At 45.0% G+C, this 11,376-nt stretch overlaps 1 protein-coding gene across 1 annotated transcript; it reads right to left on the bottom strand.

The window, feature by feature from the left end:
- Window positions 1-1,767: 1,767 nt before the first annotated feature.
- Window positions 1,768-9,832, bottom strand: LOC134297474 (mucin-2-like). The gene is made up of 3 exons (XM_062975136.1): window positions 7,455-9,832; window positions 4,343-4,597; window positions 1,768-1,933 (listed from the first exon to the last, which is right to left on the bottom strand). The coding sequence occupies exons 1-3, from the start codon at window positions 9,802-9,804 to the stop codon at window positions 1,800-1,802; spliced, it is 2,739 nt and encodes a 912-aa protein (XP_062831206.1). The 5' UTR covers window positions 9,805-9,832; the 3' UTR covers window positions 1,768-1,799.
- Window positions 9,833-11,376: the final 1,544 nt, after the last annotated feature.

Below are 11,376 nucleotides of genomic sequence, written 5' to 3'. Positions count from 1 at the left end.
TATAAATGCTAGGTCTCTACATGCACATCTTTTAACCATCTAAGGAAGACAAATTATATGAAGATTAACCCTGTTTGTGCCTCAAAGGAGATGATAAACATTGCTGGGAGACTTCAAACTGGCCTGGTTGCTGAGCTAGGCAGTGCACACTCACGCAAGTGAGGGGAGGCATGAGAGAAGAATAGGAGGTCTACTATTTTCTCACACAAATAAGTGGGAGGGGGATGTGCTGGGAGAAGAGTGCAGGCATGCATTCGCTCACTCTTTCTGAATGGGAGAAAAGGGGGATTGGACAGAACGGGCGTGTATGCACACATAAGTCAGTTAATGCAGGTGAAATGAGGGAAAGTGTATGGTTTGCTCATTCATGTGCACAAAAAGTGGTTGGAAGGGAATAGGAAGACTGTCCCATTTCTCCTCCTGCTTCCATCCTAACCCATTACCCAATCCCACCCACAAATGAGTAAGTGCGCAAACGAACATACATGCAGCCAGGCCCAGTGCAGCTAGTCTTATTTGTCATACAGTAACATATGAATTAACACAATAGGCTGCTCAAAATGATACCTGTAACTATGCCAATAGTACATATTGTGGAAGAAATGAATCTGATCCTAGTAATGCCAATCCTGCATCAAGTTCTTCTCAATAATATGTTAATTTATCCCATGTTATGACATACTGTATTTATACTGGGCATTCATTTTCTTTCATAGCAGCATTCCATGGTGTGCAGCAGCACAGAACAGAACAAGCACAGAACTTGATGACAATGTCATGATGCAGTAAAACTTAATATCTTAGGAAAGTTGAGGAATCATCAACATTTACAGCCATAAATTCATGTCCTGCTTACAATATAGCCCTATCCCATTTGCTTGTATGATACTTGTTCCTAGATTATTGATGGGACAAATGATTTTGAAGGCACAATTATAATTGTGTGAAGGTGAAGAAGGAAGGCCATATTTGCTGGCTACACTTGGCAATTATATCTCCTGCTTCTTTGCCTGCCCACCCTTTTCAGGTTAATGCCAGTAAAGGAATGCTGCTGTAAGTATCTAGGTTCTCTTGATTTAAAACTGGATATGATTCTCCCAAAGTTCCATTCAGACTCCAAATGCACTCAAATTAAAACAGTTTGTGAATATTTGATATAGGGAAACAATGTTTTTAGCTGTGCCAGGAGGAGGGCTTTTCATTCTTCTGCTTAATAGAAGGGAAGAAGTGGAATCATGGTCTCTTGGCAGATAATACAGCCAAGTACTACCTTGTTTCCCTGAAAATAAGACAGTGTCTTATATTAATTTTTGCTTCCAAAGATGTGCTAGGTCTTATTTTCAGGCGATCTCTTATTTTTTCACGGAGAATTCACATTTATTGTTGAACAAAAAAATGAACATTTATTATATACTGTAAACCAGCATAACCAGACAAACTGTGAATCCTATCAAGAATTTCTTGTTACTACCATTATTTCCATGTACAGCAATCTATGGTATTTACATTTACCGATCCTCTGGTGTTCTGTTTGGCAGGCATGCTTCCAAACAAAAACTTTGCTAGGTCTTACTTTTGAGGGAGGCCTTATATTTAGCAATTGAGAAAACCTCTACTAAGACTTATTTTCAGGGAATGTCTTATTTTCAGGAAAACAGGGTAGAACATTTTGAACACTCTCGAGTTCTATTGAATTCAATCAAATTGATAATACAGATGTGTGTCATGCTCCTTTATAAACCAGAGAGAATCCAGCTTCAATTAGGTCGATAAAAGATTTTAATTAATTATGTTTCATTTTAAAATGTTGTAAATGGTACCTCTTCTGTAAAGTTCTTCTGAAAATCTTTGAACTCAGTACTTGATTTATTGCTGTATTGTGGTATGTACTTTTTATTTGTAATCCTAACTGTTCCAATATATTCCGTGGCCTCTGTAAAAGAATAAAAGAAGTGTTTAGCTCAACATTGTGTTTGCATACAACTTGTGGCAACTCCCATTACAGTAGAGTCTCACTTATCCAAGCTAAACGGGCCGGCAGAACCTTGGATAAGCGAATATCTTGGATAATAAGGAGGGATTAAGGAAAAGCCTATTAAACATCAAATTAGGTTATGATTTTACAAATTAAGCACCAAAACATCATGTTATACAACAAATTTGACAAAAAAGTAGTTCAATCCATGGTAATGTTATGTTGTAATTACCGTATTTATGAATTTAGCACCAAAATATCATGATATATTGAAAACATTGATTACAAAAATGCCTTAGATAATTCAGAAGCTTGGATAAGCGAGTCTTGGATAAGTGAGACTCTACTGTAATTTCATATTGTCTTCTTATCTAGGAATACTCAGAGGCAGGTTTGCCAATTCATTCCTCTGAAACATAGGCCACAGCTGCTGGTATTCACTGGCAATCTCCATCCAGATACTAACTAGGGCTTCCAAGATTAGGCAGGAGATTTAGGACACTATTCCAACAAATCATGTAATCAATTATAGTCAATAATGGTGTCATTATTGCTACTGCACACTCCTCAGCAGGGCCGGCCCAAGGTAATTTTCAAGTGTAAGCAAACAGAATTTTGCCCCCCCTCCAAACCAATCACTGAAAAATGAAAGCGTTGGATAAGCAAAAATGTTGGATAATAAGGAGAGATTAAGGAAAAGCCTATTAAACATCAAATTACATTATGATTTTACAAATTAAGCACCAAAATATCATGTTTTACAACAAACTGACAGAAAAAGCAGTTCAATACATGGCAATGTTATGTAGGAATTACTATATTTGTGAATTTAGCACCAAACATTGAACTGGGATATAGGGCAGTGTGGACTCAGATAACCCAGTTCAAAGCAGATATTGTGGGTTATTCTGCTTTGATATTCTTGGTTATATGGCTGTGTGGAAGAGCCCTGAGGGTCCTTAGGAATCCATGGGAATTAAAAGGCCAAAAAGGGAATCTGGCCCCCGGTATTAAAAAAAACTCTAAAATCAGGACAGTAAATAAAGAACAACACTCTGAAAACAGAGGAAATCCAGACAGGAAACAACCAGGGCCAGCTAACACCTCCCAACCAAGGATGCCCCCAGGGAGGAAGCAACCAGGCTTTGAAGCTGCAAGGCCATTACATGGTAATCAAGGTGGCCAATGGCAAAATCCACACCTGTGTCCAGCAGACAAGAGTTCTTTCTTTCTCCCACCCTGGACATAACAATAATCATAATAATGAATAATAGAAGTCTTATACAGTATAGTCAGGTCCAGATATGTAACCTCACTTACCTTGATTCCAACAAACCTCACAACCCCTGAGGATGCCTGCCATAGGTGGGGTTAACCATCAGGAGAGAAAGCTTCTGGAACATGGCCAGGCAGCCTGGAGACCTGGCCTCGAGGAGGCGAAGGCAGGCCAGGCCGCAGGCGGCCGCGGATGCTGGCGTGATGCCTCGGATGCTGGCGCCAGGCCACAGAGGCCAGCGCCAGGCCACGTAGGCTGGGGGGAGGCCGGCAAGGCCAGCAGGAGGCCTCAGAGGCTGGCGTGAGGCCTCGGAGGCCGACGCAAGGCCTGGGAGGCTGGCCAGGCTGCGGGCCTGGGAGGAGGAGGCGGGGTGCACACACATGTATGCACGCATGCATGCACGCATGAGGAGGAAGGTGAGGCGTGCTCAGAGGGCATGCCCCCTCTCAGCAGAGAGGGGGAAAAAGAAAAAAAAGACATAAAAGAAGCTGCTCATTAGGGGCACTTTGAGGTGCCTCAACTGTGCCCCCCAGAGGATGGAATCTTTGGCAACCGTCTACTTCGTCTAATGGTTGAAACGCCCCTGCTCCTTAGTTAAGATTGACCAACAGTCAGGGTGGGTGTTCATAGAAAACAGTGGATCTGCTGATAGTTCTAAAGCCCAGGTATCTTGCACCCATCAAGGCACAATGCAGATATGGCTTTCCCATGAACCATACAGCCCTCAATTACATGTGTTTACAATATATGGGTTCATGTATTGCAAGCACCCTCCCCATTATATCATATCATCAGCTTGTATATAGCTTTCATAGATCTTATATCAGTTTTCATAGGCCTTACAAAATGCTTCTATTACTCAGAGGCTGTAATGAAGGAAAAGAGAAAAATAGGAAGGATTCTGAGTTGGACCAGTCCAGTAATATGAGACAGCTCTGTTTCTTCCTCCCACCACCTCCTTCAAGGTGACAAAAAAAGCGATTAAGGATAAAATCATTTCAAATTTGGAACACTGATTTGAATGAAGCTAAAATATGTCAGCATATATTTGGCATGTGGGAACAAATGTAGTTAGATAACATAGATAATACCTGTCCGAACTGTCACTGAAGAATTAATCTTCTTGCCACAGCTCTGCACCTCTACAGATACTGTGTACCAATCCCCTGGATAAAGTTTTTCAAACACCATCATTGTGTTGTTTGTGATTATTTTTTTCAGAACTGTGTTATCTGCTGTGAGAGACACTGTATAAGAGCTATCTCTTTTCCCACTTGGAGCAATCCAATGGAATTGTATTGTTGTGCTGCTCACTTTGTCAAGCTGGATGTAGAAAGGACCTGTATCTACAAAACAAAAATACATAATGTCAGTAATGCACTTCTTCGCAGTTGGCCAAGTCGGGTCTGTGTGTCAAGTTTTGTCCAGCTCCTTCATCAGCAGGGTTCAGGGCTCTCTGGATAAGGGTGAACTACAACTCCCAGATCCAAGGTCAATCACCCCCAAACAAGGCCTGTATGCACAGTTGTCCATGTTGAATCTGTGTGTCAAGTTTGGTCCAGATCTGACATCAGCTTGATTCAGTGCTTTCTGGATGCAAGTGAACTCCCAAAATCAAGGTCCATTCCCACTAACCCCTGCAGTGTTGATCATGGGGCTTCTCTGTGCCAAGTTTGGTCCCAGTCCGTTGTTGGTGGGGATCATGGTATCAGTGAAGGTACTGCAAGTCCCATTACACGTTTGGTCCAGATCCATCATTGGTTGGGTTAACAGTGCTCTCTGGATGTAGGTCAAGTACAACTCCTGTGAATCATGGTGAATTCTCCCCAAACCTCTTATTCAATTGCTGAACAATTCCTCTGTTAACCGTGTGCCATAGGAAGGGGTAGGAAAGGGTTGAGGTAGAGGCAATGGGTGGGGTCATGCAAATTAAAGAACCCTGGGATGTCCATTCCGGAGGAAAAACCGAACATGAAATTGTCCCCATATGAAAGCCTTCACTTGGGTGGGGGGCAGAATGGTGTTTGTGGAGAACAGTGGCAGGGTTTGGGCTACATATTCATGGTGCTCAATATAACCTGCAGGTCAGTGGAAGGAGGCCACTGGTGTCTCCTGCTAAGTGGGAACTATAGCTGTTTGTGGAGGTGGGAGGCTGTTTGTGTAAGTGGACACTTCCTCCACATACACACAGACACATTTTTCACTTTTGTTATGTGTATAGAAGAAGATTTACATGTACATAAAATCTGCATATAAGCCTGCAGGAAATAGAGGTTTTGGATACAGTTGAATATTGGGATTGACTTTGGAAACAATTAAAGAAGCTTAGTTCCTACTGTGACCTTGGAAATATGGGGTGTTTCTGACTAAAAAATCAAAACAGTTCCACCTGAGAAGTGCAATAATAAGAGTAAATTACATTGCAAGTTTATGGTGGATATTGTATTGTTGCAGTCTTCAAAACACATTTCTTGTTTGTTATTAAAACTAATGAAAGCCAAAATGTTAACTGACACTGGACTCACCAAAGTTGAATCAACTTCTTCATAGCCTCTGTCACTTCACACATATGGGGAACCTACTACTGCAGAGGGTTTCTTTTCTGGAGTTGAGATAGTTTTGGTAGAAGTCATGCCCCCAACTCATTAAATATGCTAATGTTGGTGTCCACTAATTCCCTCAGAGGACATGTGACCTTATGCAGATCACAAGTTAAATCTCTGTGATTAAATGTTCAATGATCCTCTGATATTGTATCTGAGCCCAATTTTCATCAAATTGACTCAGTCCTAACTTAGTGCGAACATTTCTTTCCTTCCATTTTGGAAATAGCAAGATATTCTTAGAAATTGCCCGTGTGTGGTGGGTGGGTGGGGGGATGAATATGTGTACCAGGTTCAGGTCTCTAACTGTTCCATGATGTTTAAGCATCTACCTCCAAACTTTGTCATTGTTGAGGAGGCTAACCTGAAACCATCTGGGAAGTTTTATTCAACCAAGCATACAAAAATTTGCAAACTGGAGTCGGGACTTTCAAGACTTATTCAGTTGCACTGTTTTTGCTTCACAATACATTTCAAACTGTCAAGCATGGGTGAGTGCCTACCTACAATATTCATTACATTATAGGTTTCCTGAGGAAGACAAGGAAAAATGTATTCTTTTCCATGTTGAAGCCTACAACTTTGCTGTCTAACATTACCATGGCCTGAAAAGCTGCAGCCTGCAATTCATTCCAATGCAAAGCCATTCCTGGTAATTCAGCCTGTGCTGGATGGGGTTACACTCCCCCTGAAGACACAGGTTCTGTTTAGGGATTGTCCTGGACTCAGCATTGAACCTGGAGGTCCAGGTATCGGCGGTGCCCAGGAGGGTCTTTGCACAAATAAAACTTGTGCGCCAACTGCATCAGTCCTTGAGAAGCCAGTTCTGGCCATGGTGGTACATGCCTTAATTATATCTGATCTGGATTACTGTAACACGCTCCACATGGGCCTCTCCAGAAAAAGAAGTGATGCATAGGACTACTTAGGACTATACACATTCTTCCTTTTGATCTTATCCCCTGCCTCTCACTTCCTCCATATTTCAGATTTGCTTATAGTAGACTCCAGGGTCCTCAGCAACAGCCCCAAAGTAAGTAATGATGACTGCTTGCATTGCATTGCACTGCATTACAATGACACCATAACTCATTTAAAGCATAATTATTGCAAAACGAAATTCAAAACTAAGTCATTATGTATAAATAGGTAATTGCTACCTCTGCTTTCTCCTCAACATAGTGCACACAACATATTACTGCATGAATCTATATTGTTTCTCGTTTTCTTTCTTAATTGAGTCAATTTGCTGTGACCATTGAACATACTCAAACCCATTAAGGTTACCACTTTATATTGTCACAACAGAATTAACTTCTACAGCTTATTAAATGTCTAATGACATTTATCAACTTTACATGCCTGTTGCCATGTAGAAAACCAATTTTCCCAGAATAATAATCAGCACAAGTAAAATAAAATAATAACATTCTATATATCAGCAAAACAATAAATAAATATAGAACCCTAAACATTACAAAAGAAACACATGCAGTAGACATTTTTCAAATCTATCTGTTCCTATCTGCAGTTGAAAGGAAAAAAAATAATTTTTACAGTACACATCTAAAAAGGATTGCATAAAAATAAATATACTCACCACATTGATTAGGTGTTAGAGTGTTAGATGTTACAGTAGAATGAAAAACAGAATGCATAATATGCCTTGAAAAAGATGTCAAAAGTGTCTCTGTTTGTGCACTTTTCACAAAACTGGAAGCAGAGGTTCGACGATGACTGATTCCCACCACATTGGGCAATGCGGAGAGGGTGCCTTCTAATGTTGTGTGGGCAAGCATGCTTGGTCTTGGAGAAGGCTGCTCCTCCTGGGAGGTGGTTGCTTTACTGGGCCTGCTACTCCCCAAAGATATGTGTGTAGGTGCTGGTTTGGAGAATATCCCAGGAGTGGGACTGCTGTTGGATTCGAGAGTCTCAGAAACCATCTGGGATGAAGAGAGACTTAAATGTGTTGCCTTGCTGGGCCCCTGGTCCAAATGGGCAAAGGTAGCTGGGCTGCTACGGGAGCCTTGACTTGTTAAGTCAGAAGGAGGATTGGTGGTCACCATTGCCCTGGACAAATGATTATTTGTGGATGAGAGCTCTTCAGCTTTTGGAAAAGAAACATGTCCTTGGATGGTGCTGTGAGAAAAGAGCATGGTGCTGGATGAGGATGGAGGAAAAGTCTGTGCTTCGGGAGAAGAGATTCGGTCTTGTGTTCCTGCAGTGATAGTGCTGTATCTGCCAGCTGTACTCTGAGATTGAAGAGACAAAGGTGGTGGAGTAGATGGCGAGAATCCCCTGCTGTCCTCTAAAGTTGTGGCTTGCCAGACCTCTGCATTGGAAAAGGAGGTGGAAAGAGATTCACTTTCTGTGACATCTGTACTGGGAAGGGAGGTGGAAAGAGATGCAGTTTCTTTGACATCTGTACTGGGAAATGAGGTGGAAAAAGATTCAGTTTCTGTCACCAGGGCATCATGAGTGAGAGGCGATTTGGAGACCCTCCGTGTCGACTGTGATGTTAGGGGTGAGGAAAGACTCGCTGCACTATTTCCAACCACTCCGGGCAACGTAGAAATGATGGTTTCCGACCGGGTGTGGCCAAGCGTGCTTGGAATTGGAGAAGGCTGCTCCTCTTGGGAGGTGGCCGCTTTACTGGGAGTTCTGCTTCCCAAAAGATTGTCTGTAGGTGCTTGTTTGGAGAACTTTCCAGGAGTGGGACTGCTGCCGAATTCGAGAGTACCAGAAACCTTTTGGGAGGCAGAGGACTCCCCTCGGTCTGATACAGTAGAGGAAATTTCATGTTTTGCCTTGCTGGGCCCCTGGTCTGAGGTGGAAAAGCTCGCTGGGCTGCTTGGGGAACCCTGGCTTGGCAAGCCAGAAGAGGGATTGGTGATCGCCGTTGCGCTGGGTAGGGCTTTATTTGTGGATGATGGCTCTTCAGATGTTGGAAAAGAAACTTGTCCACGGCCGGTGTTGTGAGATAGGAACTCGGCGCTGGCTGTGGCCGGCAGAGAAGTCTGTGCTTCGGGAGAAGAGATTCGGTCCAGTTGCCCTGCAGCGGAAGTGCTATGTCTGCCCGCTGTGCTCCCAGCTTGAAGAGAGGAAGGTGGCTGAGCAGATGGCGAGAATCTCCCTCTTTCCTCTAAAGTTGTGCCTTGCCTGCCCACTGTATCGGAAAGAGAGGTGGAAAGAAGTCCAGTTTCCATGATGATAGCAGCTTGAGTGAGAGGCGATTTGAGGACGCTCCATGTGGACCGTGATGTTGGGGGTGAGGAAACGCTTTCTCCGATAGTTCCCACCGCTTTGGGCAACGTGGAAATGATGGTTTCTGACCGGGTGTGGCCAAGCGTGCTTGGACTTGGAGAAGGCTGCTCCTCTTGGGAGGTGGCCGCTTTACTGGGAGTGCTGCTCCCCAAAAGATTGTCTGTAGGCGCTGGTTTGGAGAACTTCCCAGGAGTGGGACTGCTGCCGAATTCGAGAGTACCAGAAACCTTTTGAGAGGCAGAGGACTCCCCTCTGTCTGATACAGTAGAGGAAATTTCATGTTTTGCCTTGCTGGGCCCCTGGTCTGAGGTGGGAAAGCTCGCTGGCCTGCTTGGGGAACCCTGGCTTGGCAAATCAGAAGAGGGATTGGTGATCGCCGTTGCGCTGGGTAGGGCTTTATTTGTGGATGATGGCTCTTCAGATGTTGGAAAAGAAAATTGTCCACGGCCGGTGTTATGAGATAGGAACTCGGCGCTGGCTGTGGCCGGCAGAGAAGTCTGTGCTACGGGAGAAGAGATTCGGTCCAGTTGCCCTGCAGCGGAAGTGCTATGTCTGCCCGCTGTACTCCCAGCTTGAAGAGCGGAAAGTGGGTGAGCAGATGGCGAGAATCTCCCTGTTTCCTCTAAAGTTGTGCCTTGCCTGCCCACTGTATCGGAAAGAGAGGTGGAAAGAAGTCCAGTTTCCATCACGATAGCAGCTTGAGTGAGAGGCGATTTGGGGACGCTCCATGTAGACCGTAATGATGAGGGTGAGGAAACGCTTTCTCCGATAGTTCCCACCGCTTCGGGCAACGTGGAAATGATGGTTTCCGAACGGGTGTGGCCAAGCGTGCTTGGACTTGGAGAAGGCTGCTCCTCTTGGGAGGTGGCCGCTTTACTGGGAGTGCTGCTCCCCAAAAGATTGTCTGTAGGCGCTGGTTTGGAGAACTTCCCAGGAGTGGGACTGCTGCCGAATTCGAGAGTACCAGAAACCTTTTGAGAGGCAGAGGACTCCCCTCTGTCTGATAAAGTAGAGGAAATTTCATGTTTTGCCTTGCTGGGCCCCTGGTCTGAGGTGGGAAAGCTCGCTGGCCTGCTTGGGGAACCCTGGCTTGGCAAATCAGAAGAGGGATTGGTGATCGCCGTTGCGCTGGGTAGGGCTTTATTTGTGGATGATGGCTCTTCAGATGTTGGAAAAGAAAATTGTCCACGGCCGGTGTTATGAGATAGGAACTCGGCGCTGGCTGTGGCCGGCAGAGAAGTCTGTGCTACGGGAGAAGAGATTCGGTCCAGTTGCCCAGCAGCGGAAGTGCTATGTCTGCCCGCTGTGCTCCCAGCTTGAAGAGAGGAAAGTGGCTGAGCAGATGGTGAGAATCTCCCTGTTTCCTCTAAAGTTGTGCCTTGCCTGCCCACTGTATCGGAAAGAGAGGTGGAAAGAAGTCCAGTTTCCATCACGATAGCAGCTTGAGTGAGAGGCGATTTGGGGACGCTCCATGTGGACCGTGATGTTGGGGGTGAGGAAACGCTTTCTCCGATAGTTCCCACCACTTCGGGCAACGTGGAAATGATGGTATCCGACCGGGTGTGGCCAAGCGTGCTTGGACTTGGAGAAGGCTGCTCCTCTTGGGAGGTGGCCGCTTTACTGGGAGTGCTGCTCCCCAAAAGATTGTCTGTAGGCGCTGGTTTGGAGAACTTCCCAGGAGTGGGACTGCTGCCGAATTCGAGAGTACCAGAAACCTTTTGAGAGGCAGACGACTCCCCTCTGTCTGATACAGTAGAGGAAATTTCATGTTTTGCCTTGCTGGGCCCCTGGTCTGAGGTGGGAAAGCTCGCTGGGCTGCTTGGGGAACCCTGGCTTGGCAAGCCAGAAGAGGGATTGGTGATCGCCGTTGCGCTGGGTAGGGCTTTATTTGTGGATGATGGCTCTTTAGATGTTGGAAAAGAAAATTGTCCACGGCCAGTGTTATGAGATAGGAACTCGGCGCTGGCTGTGGCCGGCAGAGAAGTCTGTGCTACGGGAGAAGAGATTCGGTCCAGTTGCCCTGCAGCGGAAGTGCTATGTCTGCCCGCTGTACTCCCAGCTTGAAGAGCGGAAAGTGGCTGAGCAGATGGCGAGAATATCCCTGTTTCCTCTAAAGTTGTGCCTTGCCTGCCCACTGTATCGGAAAGAGAGGTGGAAAGAAGTCCAGTTTCCATCACAATAGCAGCTTGAGTGAGAGGCGATTTGGGGACGCTCCATGTGGACCGTGATGTTGGGGGTGAGGAAACGCTTTCTCCGAT

This window comes from Anolis carolinensis, chromosome 3, assembly GCF_035594765.1.
Source record: "Anolis carolinensis isolate JA03-04 chromosome 3, rAnoCar3.1.pri, whole genome shotgun sequence".
NCBI lineage: Eukaryota > Metazoa > Chordata > Lepidosauria > Squamata > Dactyloidae > Anolis > Anolis carolinensis.
Note: the sequence above shows the minus strand (reverse complement) of the source record. Positions and strands in the feature narration are given on the sequence as shown.